The 25209-nt window shown below is 41.6% G+C and overlaps 1 protein-coding gene across 1 annotated transcript in view; it reads right to left on the bottom strand.

Moving 5' to 3' along the window:
• GAS6 (growth arrest specific 6) overlaps positions 1 to 25209 on the bottom strand; it is a 52874-nt gene that overhangs the window by 15147 nt on the left and 12518 nt on the right. The window contains exons 3-9 of the mRNA XM_077343670.1: positions 17522 to 17546; positions 15178 to 15231; positions 7705 to 7827; positions 6630 to 6752; positions 3163 to 3288; positions 715 to 836; positions 81 to 199 (exon numbers count right to left, since the gene is read on the bottom strand). Coding sequence (XP_077199785.1) covers positions 81 to 199; positions 715 to 836; positions 3163 to 3288; positions 6630 to 6752; positions 7705 to 7827; positions 15178 to 15231; positions 17522 to 17546 — 692 coding nt within the window. The remainder of the gene's footprint in view (positions 1 to 80; positions 200 to 714; positions 837 to 3162; positions 3289 to 6629; positions 6753 to 7704; positions 7828 to 15177; positions 15232 to 17521; positions 17547 to 25209) is intronic.

The following is a 25209-nucleotide window of genomic DNA, read 5'->3' as shown; positions in this document are numbered from 1 at the left end:
AGTACATATAATCAATGGGAATAGATCCCAGACAGAACAGCCACACAAGTATTCTCATACACTTCAAAATGGATTCCTACCTTGTGGGTTGTTTCCTTTTAAAACGCAGTCTGATAATAGGCGCGCCGCTAAACATTCTTCCAAGGTAGAGTGACTTAATACTTTTTTCAGCAGCGAACGATACACAAGGCAAAATATCCTATACAAGGGAAAAACCAAAAACATAGCTCAAAACTCCTCAAAATAATGTTTTGTAATAACAGTGAAAATAACAAGCAATACATTTTCTTTGTTTTGACTTCTATCAGTGCTAATTTGGTGACGGTGTATTCGCCTGGCAGAAATGTGTATGTATAACTTAACCAGGCATTCTTAAAGCTGTCTCCCAATAGATTTCTACTGGCTAGCGTCTGTTTCTAGATTCTGGTTTGGCAAAGAAACATCAGTGCATCAAGGCAAAGGCCAGGCTGCTACGGTGTTAACAGTTAATACATTTTGTTTGAGGAAGCAGATAATGGGCTTGGCTAATGGGGTCTTGGGACAGACCTTTTTGGAGGCAAGTTTCCTGACTGACATAGGCATACATTGTTCTTACACCAGCCTTTGACAAGTCTGATTGAGACTCAGTTTTTTTCTTCTTTGCACGTTATTGTTTCTGAACACTGAAATGAAATTCTTCTACTTCTACTCAGCACCATATGAATTAAATGCTACCTCACAGGTATTCATGTCTCTGGAAAGCTTAACTCCTCCTTTTCCATTGCAGTGGCAGCTGTAACTTCCTGGTGAATTGACACAGGTTTGTTCACAAAAGTTATGTGCACATTCATCCACATCTATACAACACCAACAAGGGGAAAGCAGAAATATTGTTACGTATATTCATTTTGGAAAGAAATAAAGTAATGGAAATACACCCAAAGTTTTACATTCCTGTGCCTTTATTTCCCTACCCTTGTAAGTCACATGAGCAAGTCACATGAGCAAGGCGGGGAGGCTAGAATCCAAGAATCCAAGTCAATGTAGAATATACTATCAATAAAACTGCACAATTTAAACAGTTATGCTAGAATACTTTTAAAAAAGAAAGCCTAAAACAGCAACATAAAGAAAGCTAATTATCATATAGAAAAGGCTTTTTATATAAAATTATATCCACTTGTTTATGGAAGCTACCACTGGGAAAGCTCTCTTCCATGTAAATTAAGGCACAAAAGATAACTTGATTAGCAATGGACCCCCTTTTTTTGCATCTCAGGAAGGACCCATACAACACTACTGGATATAATTCACATCAGCTATCTGCCACAGTCATTAAGCCACACAGCCATCAAGCCATACAAAAATTAAAAGTTTGCTTCTGCAGATAGGCATTATTTAGGGTCAGAAAAATAACATTGGCCTCCCTCTTCAGGAGACTGTTTACATGGATGTAGTGTCCCTGACACGTTGCACCATATACTTCTGGTGTGTCCTAAGTTTGAAGTATTTCGTCGCCCGTTAGCTAATCATCTGAAGAAATTGAAATTCAGCTGTGTTAATGAGAAACACTGTATTAAAATGATATTAAATGTGAGGGACAGAGCAACTATTATAAAAGTAGCAAAGTTTTTACTGGCAATTTTAAATAAAAATCTTTTACGATAGATTTTACATCTGAAACTGTTTGAAAATTTCATTTTATGCTTTGCAATTTATTAATAACATTGGCCCTATCACAAAGTATAAGGTTGAGTGCTGAATTATCCCTTCCAACAGAGAGTTTACCCACAAGATTTTATGGGTCCGCATCATTCTATATCCTCTTCAAGTTTTTAATTTTTTTTTTATTGGGCATATTTCAAACCATTAAAGATGGCTGAAAACCATGACAATGAGTTTGATTGAGCAGATTTGTTCCACTAATGGAACAGATTGATTTCTCCTGATTTAAGAAACTCTCCCATTAGTGGTACAAATCCAGTTTGCATGGGTAGCAAACAGAATGGGCATTCTAAAGGCTAAACACTAATCCAGTAAAAGAAAAGAAAAACTTCAAAATAGCAATACTACGCTTGGATTGGGAAATGGGGTGTGAGCAGGCACAACAATTTCTAAAACAGAGGGTGATAAAAACTGAGCGGCAGGCAAATTTGGGGAGGACACTGGCTTTTCTGTCTACAGAAAACTAGTTTCCTTGGCTGCTTATCTCTCCAAATTGGAGATTTTCAGTCATAGGAATGCTCGAAGCAGACAGGCTATGTTCCTGCAGAAGAGGAGTAATTGAAAATATGGAACATGTTTTACTTCCTTGCCCCTTATATCAAAAGGTTTGTTCTAAGCTTATCCTTCTGCTTAGTAGGCACTCTGGGCAACCAGCCATGGTGTATGCTAGTATGTTACTTACAGAGAGAAACCCACTGGTATCGGCATATACGGCAAAGTTCTGTGAGGCTACTTACAAAATCTGCCAGACATTGGTGGCTAAAGATTTCAGCATTCTGCAGGGCCTGCAAAATGGAGCTCTTCCGCCAGGTCTTTGGTTGAGGTTGGGCGGCAAGGAAGATCATGCCTTCCCTATAGGAGTGGCGGGCTGCGAGTTCCATCTGCTCCCTCCTCACCCTCCCCCCCCCCCAGAGGTATTGCTGGGGATTGCTAGGGATGGATTGCCACGTTTTTTATTATATAGTTTTGATATTGTTGTATTTTATGGTTTTATGTCAGAGGTCTTAATGGGGATTTGGGGTGGGTGGGTTTTCTGACACTGTAACCCACTACAAGCCTTTGGGAAATGGCAGGAAGGAAGGAAGGAAGGAAGGAAGGAAGGAAGGAAGGAAGGAAGGAAGGAAGGAAGGAAGGAAGGAAGGAAGGAAGGAAGGAAGGAAGGAAGGAAGGAAGGAAGGAAGGAAGGAAGTACATACATACATACATACATACATATTGTAGAATTTTAACAATGATTTTTAAATCTATTGTCTTATTCAAGGTATACTTCCCCTAGAATATGTACCTCCGATAGAATTATGTGTAGGGTTGATTTTAAGGTTTTTTTCTCACTTATTGTGGTAGAATGGAATTTCATTAAGATTGTGTTGGTCTATGACTGCAGTAATAAAGACATACATACCAATAGCAAAATAATATAGCACATATTGGTTTTTCATTGAATTCACCGCTACTAACCTTGGCAAAGTTTCGTTTCATCATCAAACTTGTAGCCTTCATCACAAAAGCATGAATAGGAACTTATTAAATTTTTACATTGAGCTTCTCCACAAATGCCTGGTGATACTACACATTCATCAATATCTGAAACAGAAGGGAGAGGGAACCCAGCAGGATTAAACAAAAATAATCAGAATGTCAACCTCATTTCACTATCTGCCTCTGAAATTAAATCCTAGGCCAGAGTAAATTATCCTGCAATGGTTAGAGTCAAAAAATAGAAGCCAGGAATAGAATCACAGAATCCTAGAGTCGGAAGAGGCCATATAGGCCATCTAGTCCAATCCCCTGCACAATGTAGGATCAGGCTAATGTATCAAGGATAAGTATTTGTCCAGTCACTGCTTGAAAACCGCCAGTAAGGGGGAGCTCACCACCTCCTTAGGCAGCCGATTCCACTGCTAAACTACTCTGACTGTGAACCCTCCCCCTGATATCAAGCCAGTACTTTAACCCTCTGGATCCTATCCTCTGCTGCAAAAAGGAACTATTCCCTGCCCTCCTTCAAGTGATAATTCTTCAAATACTAAAATATAAATACACAAATACTTATTTTTCAAAGTGCTCAGAAACAAACCAAAAAAACCCCCAGGAAATCTTTAGGTTTTGGATAAATGCTATTAATTCACAAATAAGAGAAGATCTATGGGCCTCCCCAAAGGAGGAGTACCCCACCATATGTCATCGGTGGTGGTCATCCTCTCCCTGATTGTTCCCCAGTAGGGTGGGTGGGTTGCCGCTGGTTGTTGTTGGTAGTTCAATTGTTGGTTTTAGTGGAAACAGGGAATTTAGGGGTTTATACTGTTTTATTATGAGCCTCTTGTGGTACAGAGTGGTAAGGCAGCAGACATGCAGTCTGAAAGCTCTGCCCATGAAGCTGGGAGTTCAATCCCAGCAGCCGGCTCAAGGTTGACTCAGCCTTCCATCCTCCCGAGGTCGATAAAATGAGTACCCAGCTTGCTGGGGGGGGGGGGGTAAATAGTAATGACTGGGGAAGGCACTGGCAAACCACCCTGTATTGAGTGTGCCATGAAAACGCTGGAGGGCGTCACCCCAAGGGTCCGATATGACCCGGTACTTGCACCGGGGATACCTTTACTTTACTGTTTTATTTTGTAACCCGCCATGAGCCAGCTTTGCAGAGGGTGGCGGGTAATAAATGCAACAACAACAACAAGGAAATAATCACCAAAAATGACAACTGTGTAAAATAAAGTTGGAAATGGTGTGATAAAAAAGATCACAGCACTAAGAAATGAGAAATCATTTGTTGTGCACAGGAAATAAGCCAGGATTCAGAATCAAAATAAGACTTGATCCAGCAAGAAGGTTCCATATATGGAAGTGAGTTTCTGCATAGCGTTTCCTTGCACAAGAATCACAAGTCGCTGTCCATCCAAATTCACAGCTGCAAAGTGATGAAAACCAGTACAAGACATTCAGTCTTATTTACATTTGTAATGCAGAAGACATCACCACTCACTCACTCACGGCTATATAAAATGAAAAATTTTCAGTTGTTGTGCACCAGTACAGCAGCAGCTAACAGTATTGAACTTGGGAGACTTGAATTCAGCTCCTCACTTAGTCATGAAACTATACTAAGTCACAGTTATGTTTGGGCAGTCCCTGTCTCTCAGCCTCCTCTACTTCTTGGAGCTGCTGTGAGGATAAAAAGGATAAAAACTCCATACACAGGATTCTGAGTTCCTTGAAAAAAAGAGGAGTTATTCAGGCCTTCAAAATACCCAGGCCAGAACCTTTCAAAAACCATAATCCATGCTACAGAATCCTGACACTACAATTTGTGGTCCTGTAAACATTTCTGGTAATGGGGAACACCAAGAGAAGTTTGGCAAAGATGGGTTTTAGAGATTCCTGAGAATTTGGGGGTAAAAAAAAAAGCAGAGACCAAACAAACAAAAAAAGGAATACAACAGAAAGTAAGAGAGTTCATGCAATAACATTATAAATGAATTAGAGGAATAAAATCAAAAGGCCATATTCAACAACACAAAGCAACAAGAAGCTCAGCTATGCCTTTGGAAAAGAAACCCCCAGATGAACTGATGAACAATTTAAGCCACAATAAAAAATTGTACTTTGGTAAAGCCATTCCGGCAAACATTTGCCTGCAGTTCAATTACTCTACGAGGGCAGATCTTCTAGGCTTTTCTGTATGATCACTGCACTGCGCTGTACAGAAAATGCTTGGCTTAAAAGACAAGTATATATTTTCCAGGGATATACACCCATATAACTACGCCATCTATACTGGTCCTGCATTTGTCCCCATTTACCATCAAGGGAAGCTAGCATAAGTCAATACACCTGGAGCCTAGTTATTCTGGACAGACATTACAGAAGGGAACAATGCGTCATTTGCCAGCACTACAATATATCAACAACCTTTAATTTTTTTACACATTACTCTACTTCCTCCAAAAAATCTTAAAATTCGGACTACTCTACCATCATTTCTTCCTTTTCTCTCTGCCTTTTTTCAAACCTCACATTTCCTTTTCCTTGTACAGAATTATTTCTGACTAATAGAAATATGAGAAAATGGGGACAGGGAAAGGATTTAACTTCTTTGGCGTGTATCCCACAAAATGATGATTTTGTTCAGAAAGAAATATTACATGACAGCTTACTGGGGGAGGGGGGAGGGGATCTAAGCCTTATCCTAAACATCTCTGCATCGTTACAACATTTCTCTAATAATTAATCATAAACCAGATTTTTTTACACCACAGAAGTTTTTTTTTAATGTGCACTGCCAAAACACAAACATTTCATGATATAACAAAATGCAGTCCATCAAGATTAAGCAAGGGGGGGAGGGGCGTTATACACTTTGCCAGATGTTGCTTTTCTCTCTTTCAGAGAAAACTGGTTCGCTGGGGCACTTTGGCACAATTCACCACACAATTCCTTTGTGAATCACGCCTTTGCTATGGTGCTGGATAGGTCTCGTGGTATGACTTCAGGCATGCCTAGGCATGAATTCCTGGCTTTTCATAATGAAATCTTAAACCAGTGATGTATGACAGGGTAGTTTAGATCAGCAATAGTTTAGTTTAGCACTTGGTAATAAATGCATGACAGCATTCCGTGGGTCATTGTGGCTTAAGCTTTTCTGGACTGGAATCCACTTTGCAGGAGGCAAGCAGGCCCTAAGCCAAGAAAAATCATAAACAAGGCAAATATCTTAGTTTTTAAGATGCCTCCAGAGTCGTTTCTTCTGGTTTCAATTTAGTAGGCTGATATGATTATAACTTTTGTAATGCATGGAATGTTTCACCTAGCAGAACTGGTGCTGTGAGATTATGCAGCAAACCCTCCCCAATTTGCACAGTAACCACACAAGACCATACACCTTGGACCTCAGTACACAAAGGAAAAGTTAAATCACAGACTCTTACCTTCACAAGTTTTGTTGTCTTTCTCAAGTGCATAGCCAGTGTAACAAGAACAGTGATAGCTGCCTTTCTTGTTGAAACAGTTATGATTACAGCCACCATTTTTCACGGAACATTCATTAATATCTTGATATAGATACAAAAGAATTAAGAGTTTTCAAATTCACATAAGGTTAGGAAAAGCATATTCCAAGACAATGGGTGAGATCCAACCAGATCCTCAGTGAAACTCACAGATACTCAATACTCATAACTTTAAAAAAAATTATTTAAACAATCTAGTTCGGGAGAAATTTAAATGTTAACAGCAAAAATTCTTATCAGCATTTATATGAAGGTGCTAAATCAGATGGCCCAGAGATTTGGAAGCGCATGCTTCAATATGTCAATGATATTCAGCTACACATGACATTAGTAAACTTCTAGAAGTGGCTGTCTGTCCCTAGATATCAAATGGGGAAGGCTAAAATGAATTTAGCCTTCAACTAAATCTAATGAGATCAATTTAGTTTGTTGTAAAACTGACATCCTGGATTAGCACAACAAAACAAAATCAGAGTCCAGTGGCATCTTTAAGACCAACAACGATTTATTCAAGGCGTGAGCGTTTGAGTGCAAGCAGTCTTCCTCAGAAAGTGCACAACTTGAATAAATCTTTGTTGGTCTTAAAAGTGCCACTGGATTCTTGATTTTGTTTTGTTGTGCTGCTTCAGACCAACCCGGCTACCCAGTTGTATCTATCCTGGATTAGTTTATGCATCTTGAGTGTGGTAAAGCTACTATGAGCAGTTCATGGGCTGAATCGAATCTGTATTCTGCTGGTGGAAACGGTTGGAAGGATTTCCTTTGGAACCTAAAAAGGCAGAGATAGGGATCACATGGCCTGTATGGGAAAGGCTACGTGGGACACCGGCTATAGAAAGAAGGTGCATTTAGCCAGCTTGAGTGCAAAAGCTGGCAAGATCCAACTCCAGGCATATAGTTTAAGATTCTTCTAAAACCCACATAAATAAAAAAAAAACACTTGGGGGTGATAGTTAGGTATGCAGAACCATAAGCAGCACAGTAACAGACTTACCTTGGTCGCATATTTCTCCTTGCCACCCTCCTTTGCAATGGCAAAAGAATCCACCCTTCTGATCTTCACATGTTTTAGTGCCTTCTTTATGACACGGGCTAGGCGAACACTGATCTGGTAGATCTGGGGGGGGGGGAGGAATCCATATCATAATTTATAAGCCTTGAAATAAGATGTTTAAATGAGAAACCACACACCCTGCCTTCTAATTATCATCTCAAGGCTTTGCCACTTTGCCAATCATCAATAAAACTAAATCTCCCTGTTGGTTTTATTTTTGATTTTTTCCCCTGTGTTTTGCTCCCTAAATTTAGTCTCTCACCAAAGAAAGCCATTTCACCTTTCACACTGCAGTTCACAGCCATTACTCTGTTGCTGTGGTGAAAACGCTAATCCACACTCTGACGAATTCTTTCCTTTACAGCAAAAATTATCCTTTCTGGGCTTCCATGGTTAGTCCCCTCTTCTCTGTCCAACACACAGGAGCCAACGTCTTCTCTTACCAACAGGAACTCCTCCCCTCAAAGACCTCTGGTCTTGTTCCTCCTTCTCTTCCCTCTCCCATCTTGACCTGCTCCAGCCAGGGAACTTGAGTATTCTCATTCCATCATCCAAGGGTCTCCCACAAATTCCAATAATTCTGGCCTTTCCCCCCTTACCGTTGTTTATACTTAAGAGCTGCCCTCCAGAACATCTGGTTAATGCTGCCTCTCCCTCATCCTTCATATCACTCCTCAAAATCCACCTCTTCCACAAAGGCTTTGGCACAGCCCCCCAAGTCCCCATTTCCTATCAAAATATGTCTGGTCTGAAATGAAATGAATGCAGGTTCTTTCCTTGTTTACTGTTGCTACCATGTCCCATCCTTCCCTTTGCCATTTCCCCTATGATGAATTTTAGTTTTTAAGCTATTTGTGGCAGGGATCTCTCTTGTACTCTTCAAATTGTCATGTACACGGATGGCATTATCAAATGATATCACCGTTTAAGCTTCATACGCCAGTTACTACAACTTCTGTTACCATATCAATTGGAGAAGAAAAAGACATCTTTTACATTATAAAGACAGACTCCATTTTTCTGTTATGACACTGTTTGCTAGATCATTTGTGCACATACTGAGGACACTTGTCAAGCTGCATGAATGTTTGCAGTATAGAATTTCCTATTAAATAATATGCAAAATTTCTCTATTCCCTCCTGACATTCAGTACATGATCCTAAGGAAGGATTCTTTGCAAATCAGATTATGAGCCTTTTAACAGTACAGACTAAAGAAAAAGCACTTTGCCGTATTTGCCACTGTTTCTGTATATCTGTCTACTCAAAACCATGGATTAAAAATTGGGTTCATGCACGCTGAACACTACACACAGACCTGCCAGTTCAATTTCACCTTCTAGACCACAGAAAAGACAGGCTGGACCCATAGCTGTTCTCACAGAGTATGGGCTCATATAGTATACACACCCATTCCCAAGCACTTGTCAATCCATGCATCCATTAGAACTCGTTACACATGCCAGCACCCTCTCTCGTTACACATGCCAGCACCCACATGCTATAGATATGCTCAGTACAGTGCAATTCTATATGCTTGTCAAACTACAACCTTAGCACTTCAACATACTGAGCTGTATCGGATCTGAAGTCCATGCGTGGAAATGCAGCTTCCCTGCCTTTCCCTCCCAGTGCAGCCTGAAATACTGTTTCTGAAATGTATGGGACCTCCAGGAGCAGGAATGAGGGGGAGGTTAAAGGGCTGCCAGAGCAGGGGGAAATCTGCAAAAAATGCCTTCCCCCTCCCACGATTCATTTGTCCATAAATTTTTCACAGGATCCCTCTCGCTGCCTCCCAAAGTAACCAGTCTTAAATTAGCATGAACATGCAGCTTTGGTCACGAGTACAGTTATTGTGGTGGGGAGAATTTCTTGGAGTATCGCTTAGCAGCAACAACATTTGAAACTGGCCAAGACAAATCTTGCCATCCAAAAACTGAGCAGACTTCACGGGTAGCTTAATAATCCTGTACCATTCGTCTTAGAGAGCCTAAAATTTGCTTTTGGTTTCCAGAAGTGGGCCATATAGATCAGGGGTAGTCAGCTGTGGCATTTGCTGGCAGGGGCTCATGGGAATTGTGGTCCATGGTCATCTGGAGGACCACAGGTTGACTACCCCTGATACAGATCAAACACACCCCAGAGCATATGAAGCATGTACTATGTTCTAAATGTAGTTGTTGTTTTCCAAAGAGAAGACGATAAGGTTCTAAGAATGGAGCAGCCTGGAAATGAGTAGGCACGTGTGGACCCAGTTCAGATCAGTACAATAGCACAAGGGGAAGGGGTAGGCTTAAGCATTTTCCCTTTGGCCATTTTTCTGACCAGAAAAGGACCCTTAGCTACTGTTTGTCCTCTTGGACCACAAACATAATATTAAGTGACAATAAGTTGCAACTGATTTATAGTAAACCTAGCAAAGGGCTTTCAAGGCAATTGAGAAGAAGAGGTGGTTTGCCACTGGACTCCTCTGCAGAATTTTCTTTGGTAGTCTCCCTTCAAAGCTGCAACCCTGCTTAACTTTTGATGTCTTACTAGTTAGGACTATTCCATGCTGTTTTCCTTTCTACCACAAATGTAAAGCTACTTATGCTAGCACCCATTTTTCGAATAGGGCAAGCAGTAGTTGTATGGGAACCATTTCAAATTGGGAAAATATCAACAGGTGGCAGTGGAAAACATCTGATCTGAACTGAGCCTACAAATGCTTACTGTGTGAAGTATTGAGAGCTGTATTCATAGAATTCCCTGGTTTGGTCTTAAACAAGGAGTGCTTTCTCACATATGCAAAGATAACTATAAACCTTTACCCTTGAGGTTTGATGGCCATCGCCATAATCTGCCAGTGGCACATTCTGATGGGCATTTGTGCTTCTGCCCCTAGGTCCACTCTGTTTAAAAAAAAATGATAGGATTGCAGCTCAACTGGAGCCTAGCTTTAGGCCTAAATGGACAGTCCTTCAGCAATCTTCCAGAGGAGATAAGGCCTTATCTTGAATCATAGCACTAAGTTCTGCTGTGAGAACTGATTCTTAAGGAATGGTATGTGAATATACTCTGTTCAAGACAGACATATCTATAATATTTTATCTTGGAACTCAAGACTCTGCTATTTGAGGAAGTCTACAACAAAATGGTTAAGCACTAAAGAATACCTCATCAGAAGGTTTCACCCAGAAAAGTAAGCAAAATCGATTGCTCTTGCAAATCCCTGCAAGCAAAAACTTGGAAGGTATGCAAAAGCCCTCACAGAAGAGAGATGGAGGTAAAATTCACATTGTCTCACACAGCTGCAGCTTCCATTCAGATTAGAATTTATTTGAAAGGTATTCATTGCACCTTTTTATTAATTGCCATCTGCACATTATAAGAGGAATACTTGCAGACTTGACAGATCACAGAGGAAAAAAGGGAAAAACAGTTTGAGCCCAGTGGTAGGAGTCAAGAAGTGAAATGCTTCCTTTGTTTATACACCCAGAGTTTGTTACTTCCATAATTGAACACTCTTGCTCTTAAGCTTAGCTGGAACACGATTTCCATTCCCTGAGAAGCAGCATCACCTTACCAAGGTCCTGAAAATGCTCTTTAGTCAGGCTCTTTCAATTCTGAGGAAGAGACCATGTGTCAGAATTCCATCTACCCTCTCCCATACTCACATTAGACCACTGGCTTGCCCCAACCCCATTCTGTATCTGCCACTCAGCTCCATAGAATGCACAGAATACTTGTAAACTGAACTCTGCGAATTCAGTTCAAAACATGAATCTGACCATAGGTGGGAGCCGTACGCCAGTGACATGGATTGTTTCTGGCAGGTAATGCCAGGAACAAGAAATTCCAATTCCTTGCTCAGATGAAGTACAAATCAGCTCCCAGCCCTGCCACTTCCTTATAACATACAATACTACATCACATCAGGAAGATAAGGAGGTATGCTATAGGATTCAAATCCCCTAGTAAGCCATAAGTGGTTTTAGATGTCTCACTGTCTACAAAAAATGCAAAACACTCAAAAAATGGACTTCATACTGTTATTATTCTTGCTCAATAGGCTTAATTAACACACTATTCTTTAGTGGACACTCTGTCAGGGTCCATTCACCACTGTGAGTCAGTGTTAAGTGATGGTGGCAGTGGGGAGGAGCAATTTCAGGAACTAGATTACCCGAGGGAAAATGGGTTCCAGATGGAACTGTCCTCAGCTTTTGATGGCACAACTATACAAAAGAGAGTAACGCATTATTAATTTCTTCCAAGAATTCTTTTGTATAACATAAGCAGTATCAGCTACAAATGGCGTTCTGGCCATTGGCTCCTGAGGTTTTTGCTTCGTATATGGGGCTGCCCTTGAAGACTGCCAGAAAATGACAAGCAGTCCAATGCAGCAACTTGTTTACTAACATGAGTCGATTGGCGTACTCACATAATCTCAGGATTGCAGGGGTTCCACAAACTTTTTGAACTGGCAGGCACTTTTGGAATTCTGATGTAGTGTGAAGGCAGCATCCACAAAAAGGCAGACCTAATCATATAAATCTGTACAGCCAAACAAATTTCCACTTGCAAATCAGACTGGATAATGCACTTTCAATGTGCTTTGGCAGCTGGATTTTCCTGTGCAGAACAGGAAAATCTACTTCTAAAGTGCACTGAAAGTGCATTATCTAACTTGTGTGGAATGGGCCTTTGCTGGGCAAAAGCCCCACTTGGCAGACAGCAGGAAAGGTGTCAGGAGTCACCATAGTATCCACGGGCACCATGTTGGGGACCAGTTAAATATAGCAACAGCAATATTTGTTACAAAATTGTTTCCAGATCCAGTTCAAGGTATTTACTTTTACCTTGAAAGCCCTTTACCCTCTGTATCCCATATAGTTGCTTCTCTCTATACACGCCTATACAGACCTAATTATAGGTTTGCTACCTCTCTCCTCATGAAAAGAAGTGAGGTTTGTGACCATAAAGGCAAAAACATTTTCAATGGCAGCTCCATCACTGTAGAATGAACTGCCTTTTCCTTTGACTTGTTTAGTCAATGGTGCAAGGCACTGAAACTTACCCCTGATTTAATGTCAGGAAACAGGATGCTAATCTCCAAGCAGGGCGGGGATTGCTGTGTATCCCCCAGAATCACAGCTTATAACCAGACCACAGAGAATAGTTTCCCTGGAAAAAGTGGATGTTCTAGAGCAGCGGTCCCCAACCTTTTTGTGGTCGAGGACCGCCTCCGGGGGTGGGGGAGAGCTGGCGGCCCAGGCGCCGCGCACGCATGGCAGCTGTGTGCAAATGCACATGTGCAATTGCTGCGCATGCATGTTTTCACCAGCAGGAGGCACCAACGCACATGGGCAGAGTTGCTGCGCATGCGTGTTTTCACCAGCAGAGGGCTCAAACGTGCATGCACGTTAGCTCCGTGCTGGCAGCCACGCCTGCCTCTTCTCCCCCCCTCTCACAGTGAAAAGTTAGCCCGGCCGCTTTGCTCGTGGCCTGGCGAACTTCTCGCTGCGGGGGCCGCGGCCGCTGGTGGCCCAGTACCATGGCCTTCACAGCCCGGTATCAGGCCGCAGATTGGGGATTGACGACCCCCATTCTAGAGGAGGAACTCGATGGTATTATAGCCCACTGAGTTGTCACCCCAAGGGCCAGACATGACTCGGTGCTTGCACAGGGGATGCCTTTACCTTTATGGCAGTATAAATAAACAAATCCTATAATTAAGCTGATGCCACATCTATTAACATTCTGGTAAGCCCATCACAAGGCAAATGGCCTCTGGTTTCGAAAGATCAACAGAGAGCAATCTGCTTTTCTTTTAGGCTGCAGTTCCATATAGTTGTAGAATTACACGATTCATTTAATTGAACTGGACTACAATGCTAAGAAGTTGGGAAAAATTATCCTTTCTACACAATGTTACATGTTATTTTTCGGGAATCACTGAGAGGTTTTCACCTTCCCGGAGAAGTCACATTAGTTTCCTATGGGTCTTTTCCCAAAAGACATTTTAGATATTATGTTTGCGGTTTTCTTTTCAGATCATATGCCCAAATACAATCCTTAAAAGTTACTCCCTTCTAAGTTAATTGACTTTAACAGACTTGGCAGGGCGTAGCACTGCAGAGGACCATATTTTTCATTTCAGTTTGCTCCTCACTGCCCTGTAATAAATCTTAATTCGGGTTTTAATTTTTATAAAGAAAAATATTCACTGCCTTTGTGCAATCAAGGCCTGGCATACAGTCTCATTCCAGTAAACATTAGACAGTGTGCCACAGAATTAGAGGAAATCTGAGACAACATCATGAAGCAACAAGACTTCTCCTCTATTGACATAAGTTGATGAATGGCATACAGCTATAGAGGCCAGTGCATAAATGCAATGACAAAAAGCCAACGTTTAAAACAATGTTTGGAAGAAGGATAGGTAACAAACTAAAAAGAGAGATAGCATCAAAGATTTACAGTAACTGTAGAGATAGAGTATCAGAGGTTCAGTTCGGACATCACATGCATCATGGTTTCATCAAATTAAGTACAATTCATGTGATTGCCTGGTGATTGCCTGGCAAGGATCTCAAGTAACGTCTGTAATGCTTGCAATATCTGTTCCACTTAATATTTCTGGTAAGGCCTTGGAGGAGGAGCATGTCTCGTGGCTTCTGTGCCACTCAGCATTTAACACACATTCAGGGCAGCTGTCCCACCTGAGTGCTTCCTCCTCCAGTCGGCTTGCCTGTCTGACCAGCGGCCAGCCAATCACCTTCTGTCCCCCACCCCTTACCACCCCATCCTTCTTCCACTCCTCTCTGAGGCTTGGAGGCTGCAGATCCCTGCTCCGTGAGAGCCGCCCCTGCCAGCGAGTTCCCTAACAGCTGTCTGCAGCCTTTCCCCCTCCCCCCTTTTCCTGGGGGGAGGGGGAGGCCATCCACAGAGTTCTTCCACTCAACCCCCCTATTCTAGTGCCCGCTAAATTCCTGAATAACACTATAATCTGTGAACTTTTAAAAAACCCTGCCCTATCCCAAATAGCCATTATGCTAATTTCAGGTGTATTCAACATACCTTACAAAAAGATTGTTAAAACAAATTGTACACCACATTTTGGGAAAGGAATATTAACTGGTATGAAGTGAAAGGAAATGTCCAAACTTTCACATAAACGAGAAGTATGGTCCTTAATGCTTCATGTGAACAGAAGAAATGTCCAGAATAATTTTACAATGTAATGCCTTAGTCTTGGAAAAACAGAACAGTAGAAATATTGTGTCCGACTCCCTGAGGGATAAGAGACCAATATTTTGTCAAATTCAAGGAGACAAGGAACAATGCAAATGAAATTCAATGTGGGTTGCAATATGGGCAAAACAATAACACTATAATTAATCATAACAGAGAAATATGAAAAATGCTTACTATGCACACATGTATGGAAATCTGGACTTCTTAAGCCATACGTCTGAATACATGCTGAAGAACAAAAACAAAATAATTATTAAGCCAGAAGCCAAAATTCCACTAATTTCTTATCTAGTGATATTATATTCAGCAGAGTTAATTGTTTAAGCAAAATCCATGAATGTAAAAATACAGAACTCTAAATGCTTTAAATGTATTTTCATTTCATCTAGATGTTTTAAATCTACTATGTCATTGTACCCCATCATGTCATTGTACAGTTTATAATGCTATTTTGCTTTATCAGTTTTCTACTAGATTTTAATAGGTTCTAAAAAGATATTAGTACCTAGATATCTATATACAACCCTATCCAATGAACTGGTTCACAGTGGTGTACATTGTATTACTAACATCAAAATTTAAACAATTCATTAATTTAAAAATGAAAATAGATACATTTTAAATATAGTGTAACATCTGGGGTTAAAAACAGAATAGCAGCATTGGCAGTCTTAATTTATCTTCTGATCTTCCGGACCTAGAGTATGGTTAGGGGGCATCTTTTTCATAGGGAGGGCCTGGTAGATGTTGCTACTTCACTGAAACCCAACCAAAAGCCTGGCAGAACAGCTTTATCAGGGCCTGGATATGTTCTGGGAGCTCATTTCCACCAGGTGAGTACCAGGACAGAATATGTCCTGGCTCTGGTTGAGGCCAAGTGTACCTCCTTGGGGTCACAGACCACCTGCTGGTTGGTATTAGTAGAGTGAAGCACTCTTCTTATTGCAGCAAATTGAGTAAAACAAGATTCTAAGGAGCTGACTCAAGATATTTAGAGCAGTGGTCCCCAACCACTGGGCCACGGCTCCCTCTCCCCCCCTCCCAGCCTGCAGCGAGAAACTTCCCAGGCTGCAAGCAAATCGGCCACCAAAGTGGCTGATTAGCTTGCAGCCCGGCAACTTTCTTTCTGCGGGAGGTGGGGGGAGGGGGAAGCACGGCCACCGTCACGCCGGCGGTGCAAACGCGCATGCGCGGCAGGTCTGCACATGCGTGTTTGCGCCTGGTGGGTCCACAAATGTGCACGCACGGCAGTTTCACGCACGTGCGTTTGCAGACCCACCAGGAGCGCAAACGCGTGTGCGCGGCTGGTCTGCACATGAGTGTATGCGCGAAACTGCCGTGTACGCGCTTTTGCTGACCCAACAGGCACAGGACCCACCATTTGTGCAGGAGTTGCCGCACATGTGCGGCACCTGGATCGCCCTCCCCCCACCGGTCCGCAACCCCAAAACGGTTGCAGACCACTGATTTAGGTGTTATTTACAACATTTTCTGAGCAGAATGAAGCTTTCCTAGGGTTGCCAGCTCAGGGTTGGGAAATACCTGGGTACTTTGGGAGTGGATGGGATTTGGGACAGGGAAGGACTTAATGCTATGGAGTCCACCCTCCAAAGCAGCCATTTTCTCCAGGGGGACTGACCTCTGTTGCTTGGAGACAAGTTATAATTCCAGGGGATCCCCAGTCCCACCTGGGGACCGGCATCCCTAACAAGTCCATCGAAATCAGCGGGTACAAAGTGCACAGTTACACACTTCTAAGTCCTTTAATTTAAGATGACTCTGTCAGTCTCCCTTTTGATTAACTTGTCATACTTATTGACATCATCATGGTGATGGTAGCCCCCTACTCATCTTATTTGTTTGTTACTTTGGGAAAAAAACCTTTATTTTTACTTTTCAAGAAAGCATGTTTTGTCAGGACTGTTGTATTTACATGATGGCCCAAAACAATAATGAGTCACATATTTTCAGTGATCCAATGTATGTTAGTATTAGCATTTAGGGGTATTCAAGTGAACATTCTGTAACATATTGCTATAATAGAATATTTTAGGGAACCAAATGGAACATCAGCATGCAAGCAGCCTTATGTACCAGGGGGAAATGTGCCTACAACATTTCCTGAAATTAGAAATACCATCTAGCCAGCTCAACATTGATTAACTGGTGTATGTGTGTGGTGGTGGTGGTGGTGGGGAATGCTGAAAAAGTTGTCAATACATACTTAGTGCCTGGTAAGTACCACTACACACACAAAAAGCCCTTAGAATAGCCAACTCTTTCCTGGATTAGACTTGACAGCTCTGCCCTTGAAGAAAATAGAGATAAGAAATGCTTCCTTACATACTTTCTTTCACACCATTCTGAATCACTGCTAGTGTCTGTGCATTAAAAACTGCACACAAGAAGCAATATGGTTAAGATTTAAAATAAAGAGATATGCTGCTGTATAACGGGGTCTAACAACACAAAAAAGCCACTGCCGCCAAACATTGAACAGGTATTAACTGCAACTCACCCAAGTATTTCGGGTAAAAATAGTCCTGTGGGAGAAACAAAAGGAAAGTGTTTTATTGAAAATGTATACATTTTATCTGCAACTGTATTAATACTAAAATGGCTTCTGAGAGTGATTAGGCCTTTCTTTGAAGAGAAGGGGCAATCTCCTCTGGTCCTCCCCATTCCAGAATACCCCAGAGTTGCTTGTTATATCTGCAGAATTTTTACCTAGCAGCATCCTCAGTTCAGCTCGTGTTGTTTACTTATGGAAAGATTTGCTTGCAAAGAGAGGCTTTAGCTGAAATATGACCTACCTTAGTTGGCACCCCAGTCACAGACTTATAAATGTATTGGGGAAGGAAAGCTCCTATTCAAATGGCAGGTTTGTCTTCTGCCACTTGAATTGTTGCTCTTTCTAGCCAACAACCACCCAAAGGCTGCAGCATCAGATTTGAAGAAGAAGAGTTGGTTCTTATATGCCGCTTTTCTCTACCCGAAGGAGGCTCAATGCAGCTTCCAATCAACTTCCCTTTCCTCTCCCCACAACAGACACCCTGTGAGGTAGGTGAGGCTGAGAGAGACCTGCTATTAATACTCAGTCAGAACAGCTTTATGAGTGCCACGGTGAGCCCCAGGTCGCTCAGCTGGCTGCATGTGGAGGCACGAGGAATCAAGCCCAGCCCACCAGATTAGAAATTCACCCTCCCAATCACTACACCAAACTAGTGTAGAAAACAAAACAGAATACACTAACCTGGCTAACTCAATGTTAATTGTTTTTTCTTGTGCTACCTTGGGATCCACTCAAACTACCACTATCTGTTCCCAAGAAACAAATGAGTGCAAAAGCACTTCAGAATTGCAGCATAGTGTCATAGCCCCCCAAAGCCTCATTGAGTGACACTGAGCTAAAGGACAGGCATTGAAGCAATAGCTGGGTCCTGACAGATACTTAAAGCGTACCCTAATGTTTGCTGCTTCTTTGTAGTGGCACGAGGCCAGCATTAAAAATGTTTACAGTACCAACTAGCATTCTATGTATTTGTGAAATAAAACAAAATTATTTTTCCCCTAAGGTTTTCCATTCCCAATGATTGACAGCACAGTACAGAGGAGTGGCAATATCAGAAATGGGATGCAGCTTGCAGGGGGGAACAATGTAGAAATGTGGCAACAGCCCAATTTACATGGATCCTGCAGCATCACTGAGCAAAGTTGGAAGCCTTCCTCGAGACTAAAGAGACTTCCACCCGCTTAAGTGACTCCTCTGCAAATGGAACAGCCACTTGTGATAGTAGAGGTCTCTTTCAGCTGGAGGAAGGAACTTCTAAGGGGCGAAGAGAAAATTATACGAGGATTCCTATAACAAAAAATGTAAACTATGTTTGCAGAATGTTTCATTATTTATTGATTTGTTAAGCAATTTAAACCAAAATCTTATATGCCATAAATAAAGCCGGACAGGATTGGTGAGGAGTTGGGACTCATTGTGTACCTGATTGGCCGGCCATCTAACAAACAGCCAATCAGGTAGGCTGTCCCACCCTGATTGGCCATGTGTCCAACCAACAACCAATCAGGTAAACTGTCCCATCCAGGAGGGGGGAGGGCCTGGGACTGCAGCCGGGACCAGGGCCTGAGAGGGAAGGGAGTTGAGCATGGCCTTGCCGGTGCATGGGAGGGCGGAGAAGGCCGCTCCCCCTGCCAACGCTCCCCTCCACCCCGAAAAGGCCCAGTGTGGCTTCTCCAGTTCTTGGTGGGCTTGCCCGGGGCAGGGGGAGAGAAGGCTAGCATCTGTTGTGTTAAATTACAATGGGCTATTTTGCTAGTCACATATATAAAGCACAGTGAAGATGAAATACAACTGAAAGATCAGCCTTGCTACATGCCTGATCAAGTCCTGAAACCCAACTGTCTTTTTTTAAATCTGCAGATCCTAAATAGTTATATTTACATTTGAAAGCCAAACAAAAAATAACCGAGTTATCTTTTGCTGCACGTGTGACATTTCACATTACGAAGGCTTCCAGAAACACAGTGAATTGGGACTCCATTTTATATCAGAAAGATTAATTTGGCAGGAAGAGTAAATTCTATCCTATCATTGGAAACTGTTAAGATCAAGACGATAGTATTGTTGAGAACAAATGTGAGCTTATCCTTTAGAAATTATTCTTCTTATACAAAAACACTACATGTGCAATAAGATGGAGAGGTTTGCTAAAAAAATCATAGAAGTACAATCCCATATTTTGTTTCCCATCCCTCCAAGACTGTGCAACCAGAATTCCGCTATATCCATTGCAGGTGAGGATTTTAAAATTGTTAATATACTACAGCATATTTATAAATATCAAATCATGTATATGAGATGAAATGGAGAAGCTAAAAATGAAAAAAGGACTCTCCAACATTAGGCTCCATTTTATGAGACTAAGAGTTGGATCTTTGGTTTGTGTGTACTTCTTTTTATCCACTTCAGAGGTGGTCCTTTGCTTTGGAGTTACTTCTTGTGGTATTAGGCACTGCACAAGACTGGGGTTTTCCAAGGAAGTGCCAGAAATACCTAGCATGGAGAAGAATGTGCTCCATGGAAGACCACCTTCACAGGGGACAAAAAGGAGTATGAGAGGAAATAAGGGCCCAACCCTAAATCTTTTTTATTTATAATGATGAATTGTGGCACATTCATGGTTTGGGTTGCCCTGAAAGAATATAAAATTTTGAAAATCAAACGAATACACACAAATAATGGTTAATGCAAAACAAACTTTCAGCTGCAAAAACACATTGAAAGTACAATTCAACTGGGTAGTTGTGTTGGTCTGAAGTTAGTACAACAAAATTTGAGACCAATAGCACCTTTAAGACCAACAAAAGGTTTATTCAAGGCATGAGCTTTTGTGTGCATGCATATGAAAGCTCACACCTTGAATAAATCTTTGTTGGTCGTAAAGGTGCTATTGGACTCAAATTACATTGAAAGTGCATAATCCAGTGTGTGCGGAATGGGCCCCATGTTGCTTCTCTGAATCTAGAGCCTCCAGAGGCATCTTTTGATATGAAAAATACACCACTTATGTACTTCTCTATGAAAGATCTAGTGAAGCCTTAGTATCATTTAAATTTATTTATTTAAACACTTCATTCATAAAACAACTCAAAGATTCATACTTCAAACAAGCTGGGCTGTGTAAGAGTCAATCATTCAATACACATTTGCTGCAGGGGAGAAAGCAAAAGGAAGGATTTAAAACACAGCAGCTCTCTTTCAAGCTCCTTTCTTTATAACAGGAGGACGAGCATCTTATGGTCATTACAAGAGCATGAGCTGAAGACTACACTTCCTAGTTTCAAAGGACAGTTGGGTTCTGTTCAGAACCCACCATGGATGCTATGGCCACAAAGGGATCATGCACCACATATTACATTTCTAATTAAATACAGGTAAAGGTAAAGGTATCCCCTGTGCAAGCACTGAGTCAGGTCTGACCCTTGGGGTGACGCCCTCTAGCATTTTCATGGCAGACTCAATAGGGGGTGGTTTGCCAGTGCCTTCCCCAGTCATTACCATTTTACCCCCCAGCAAGCTGGGTACTCATTTTACCGACCTTGGAAGGATGGAAGGCTGAGTCAACCTTGAGCCGGCAGCTGGGATTGAACTCCCAGCCTCATGGACAGACAGCTTCAGATAGCATTTCTGCCGCTTACCACTCTGCGCCACAAGAGGCTCTCTTATATATATACAGGTACAAAGTATTTTATTTTTAAAAACATTCCCATCTCAAATGACCAAACCAGCAGAAATTATGTGTTTCCAATAAATAGGCCAGAATTGCATAATATAAGAGAGTTAAACAGAAGGCTAGCAGTCTCTTAAAGACTAATAAAATTTGTTCCAGGAGAACTTATAAATTAAACCTTCCCTCAGAGATAATTGTTATTAGTTAGAATAAATACTGTCAAGTCTTTAAGGTGCTTAAACTGTTTAATTTTGTTACAGTTGACTTAACAAAGTTATTCCCTCTGGGATTATAAAAAGCTATGTGTTGGAATAAATTTGTTTCAGGACTAGAAAACACAAATCGACACAAACACATATTTAACACCCAACTATTGCTTATTATGCTAACTCTACAGCATTAAAAAGGTAAAAAGGAAATCATTCATTTTGACTGCAAAACTCACCACAGGAAATAAAATAATGCAGGCTTTCTAGCTACGGTCACAGCAAAAGGAATTAACAATGATCTGGTTGCATAACAATAGAAAATAAAAGATATCAGATCCAGCTTTGTTTAAACATAACAGTAATCCATGTGCCAGATATCAACACAGCCCAAAATAGCAGATACAAACTTGGGCTGCATTCAGATGTCACAAGAAAAACAATTAAATTTTGCACAATAAAATCAGACTCCAGTAGCACCTTTAAGACCAACAAAGATTTATTCAGGGCGTGAGCTATGGAGTGCAAGCACTCTTCCTCAGACTATGATCTCGTTACATGACAGGGACTATATAGCAAAAATCCAAATATATTTCCTGTCATGTAAGGCGGTGGTCCCCAACCACCGGGCCATGGCCTGGTGCTGGGCCGTGAAGGCCCTGGCACTGGGCCGCGGCTCCCTGCCTCCACAGGGCAGCGTCACGCCTGCGCGTTTGCGCCATGCACGGCCACAAACGCGCATGCACGACACTCCTGTGCATGCGCACATGTGCAGGAGTGGCGTGCATGCACACGTGAGCGGGAGTGCCACACATGCGCGTTTGCTGCTGCGCATGGTCATGCGCGACCCACCCTCGCACACACGCACGCCCTCCCCGCTGCCGCCCGTCCACAGCCTGGAAAAGGTTGCGGACCACTGATGTAAGGAGATCATAGACTGACAAAGAGTGCTTGCACTCGAAAGCTCACGCCCTGAATAAATCTTTGTTGGTCTTAAAGGTGCTACTGGACTCTGATTTTATTGTGCTACTTCAGACTAACACGGCTACCCATTTGACTCTAATTAAATTTTGCATACACTGGGCAATATCTGACTGTTATCAGAAAGAACATGGCATTTCCTCATATTCCCCTCTGCTGCTGCAGTTTCCCTCCAAATGCTAGAAAGATCACTTTCAGGGTTTCAGAATCTGTACAGGGAACAGCTGTGAAAGCTGACGGGCTTAAAGCAAGGAGGAACAAGGAAAAATACTGCCCCCATCCTCAGCAGAGTTATACAGGCAGAAAAAAAGAGAGAGAGAGTTCAACTCCCAGTCCCTCCTCAGTACAGACCCCCCAGCTTGAATAGGTATTTGTCCATGAGGGTTCTGCAGTCCTAGACTGATCCCTCCAAGTGGTCAGAAAGAACTGCATTGATAGACAGTGATTAAACAGTCACCCCCTCCTCCAGCTGTCCATAAGGATTAAGGCTAGACTTTGACAGTAAACCCCAGAATTAAAGGGGGGGGGGTTGAGAGGGACTAGTGCAATCCCTACAGTGTAGTTGCTGTGCATTTAAATTCTAATGTTACGTAGGCTGCTGTATTATCCTAACTTCTAATGGAAACCTCTACTGCATTGAGGGGCTATGTTTTGAACTGAGTTACTAGCAAATAATTTCAGGAGAGAGAGAATCTGGCACCACCAAATGGGTGACATTTTGCAACCCAGCATTATTCCTAGTATTGAAGACTCTTGTACTGCCAATTTTATGATGCTTAGGTTTGTTTTTAGGATTACTGGGGATTAAGATATGTTTTATGATGTGACTTGTTGTATATTGTTTTATTTTTTCTGTGAACCGCCACGAGCCAGCTTGCTGGGAGCGCCAGTATACAAGTCTACATATTATATAAATAATTAATAAAATCCTTTTTTTAAAAGTCCAATAGCACCTTTAAGACCAACAAAGATTTATTCAAGCCACAAGCTTCCACGTGCATGCTCACGCCTTGAATAAATCTTTGTTGGTCTTAAAGGTGCTCCAAGACTCAAATTTTGTTGTGCTACTTCAGACCAACATGGCTACCCACTTGAATCTACCTTAAAATCCTTGAACACCTTTGGGATCTTCATGCATGTATTTACATTAACGCAAAATATTCAGATAAACGGGGTTATTTTTCTACTAGCAGTTTACCTAAATGTGAACTTTAAGCAAAACCTTCATGAGAAAATTCAGTGCTGAAATCTTCTGAAGAAATTTCACTAGAGTTATAGCTCAATCAAAATAGTAACAGTTGTTAGGATCTAAACTGAAGTTGCATTTTCAATGGTATTTGTCTAGACGATGCATGTCCACCAACACAAACCAAAGACATTTTATAACCTCTTAATCTTCCACTCCCTTCTCCCACACCACCATTACATTCCTTCCTTGTTCTCTAATGTATTAATAAACATTTAGATAGTCATTTATGTATACATATTTCCATTATTAGAAGTGACCTCATTATCTTGGCTGGCAGTCATCCGTGTTAGAAAAGACAGGGAATTACTACTATATTTATAACTTGGTTAATACTGCACTGTTAAGAAACAAAAATATATTAGAAATAAAATTGAAAATCTGCAAAAGAGTTGTAAACACAGCTGTGATGCTTTGATCACCATTGTCCAAAGACATTGTGGGCATGCTCTCCAATCAAAGAGAAACCCTTATCTCCCCATGAAATTTGCATTCATGCTCACCTTTTCTCTCCCGTTAAAATCCTGTTTAAAATGCTAAACTTTGGTGGTTAAGTCATGCCAGAAGACATCATATTTTTTCTACTAAGAAGAAAACCTTCTAGGTTTGCTCCTGATCACTCCCTTGCCACAGTTGGAGTCATCTGTGCCTCCATTTTGAGGATCAAGGGTGTTCATGTTGTTCCACATGACCTCATCCCTGGATCACTGGCAGCCGGACATGTGAAGTGACTACACTGAAAAGTATTAAAAAAGGGTTTACCCTACCAATATGGGTCAATTCTAAGAACAGCAAGCTTGTAGCTTAGAAATCCAAATTCTAAATTAAGTCCAACTCTATATAAAGGATGAGCCGGTGTGGTATACTGGTCAAGAATGCTGGACTAGTATCTGGGAGACCCACGCTCAAATAACCACTTGTGCTACAGATATAGCTGTCAACCTCCAGTTGTGGCTGAAGATCACCCACTATGACCTTCAGGTGACAGATCAGTTAACCTGGAGAAAATGGCCATTTTGGACTCTATGGCATTATATTCCATTGATGTCCCTCCCCTCCCCAAACTCAACCCAGGTATTTCCCAACCTGGAGATGACAACCATAATCGTGGAAGCTCACTGGGTGACCTCGGGCCAACCACATCCCCTCAGCCTAGGCTGAAAAAGGAGGAGAGAAGAAAGATGTAAGCTGCTTTGGGTCACCATCAGAGAGAAAGGCAGGGTACAAAATAAATAAATAAATAAGCTTTGTTCAATAAAGCAGAGATTCTCTTTGAGAGTATCAGAACAAGCATTGTCATTCCTATTAGCCAAGACTATTTGATACCATGCATTATAAATTATATTTACAGCAACACAGTTGCTCTTCACATTTTTAGATACAGTGGAATCTTATTGCTTTAAAAGAACAAATTGGGACAGAAGCAAAACCTTGAGATCATCCGTACGTATACCTTTTCCCTGAATGTTCTTCCAAATTCCCTGTTAATTTTTACAATGATCAACTCTAAAGTAAGGTTACCAACCTCCAT

The sequence above is a fragment of the Paroedura picta genome, chromosome 6 (genome assembly GCF_049243985.1).
Source record: "Paroedura picta isolate Pp20150507F chromosome 6, Ppicta_v3.0, whole genome shotgun sequence".
In the NCBI taxonomy this organism is placed as follows: Eukaryota; Metazoa; Chordata; class Lepidosauria; order Squamata; family Gekkonidae; genus Paroedura; species Paroedura picta.
This window is presented reverse-complemented; position numbering and strand designations above follow the sequence as displayed.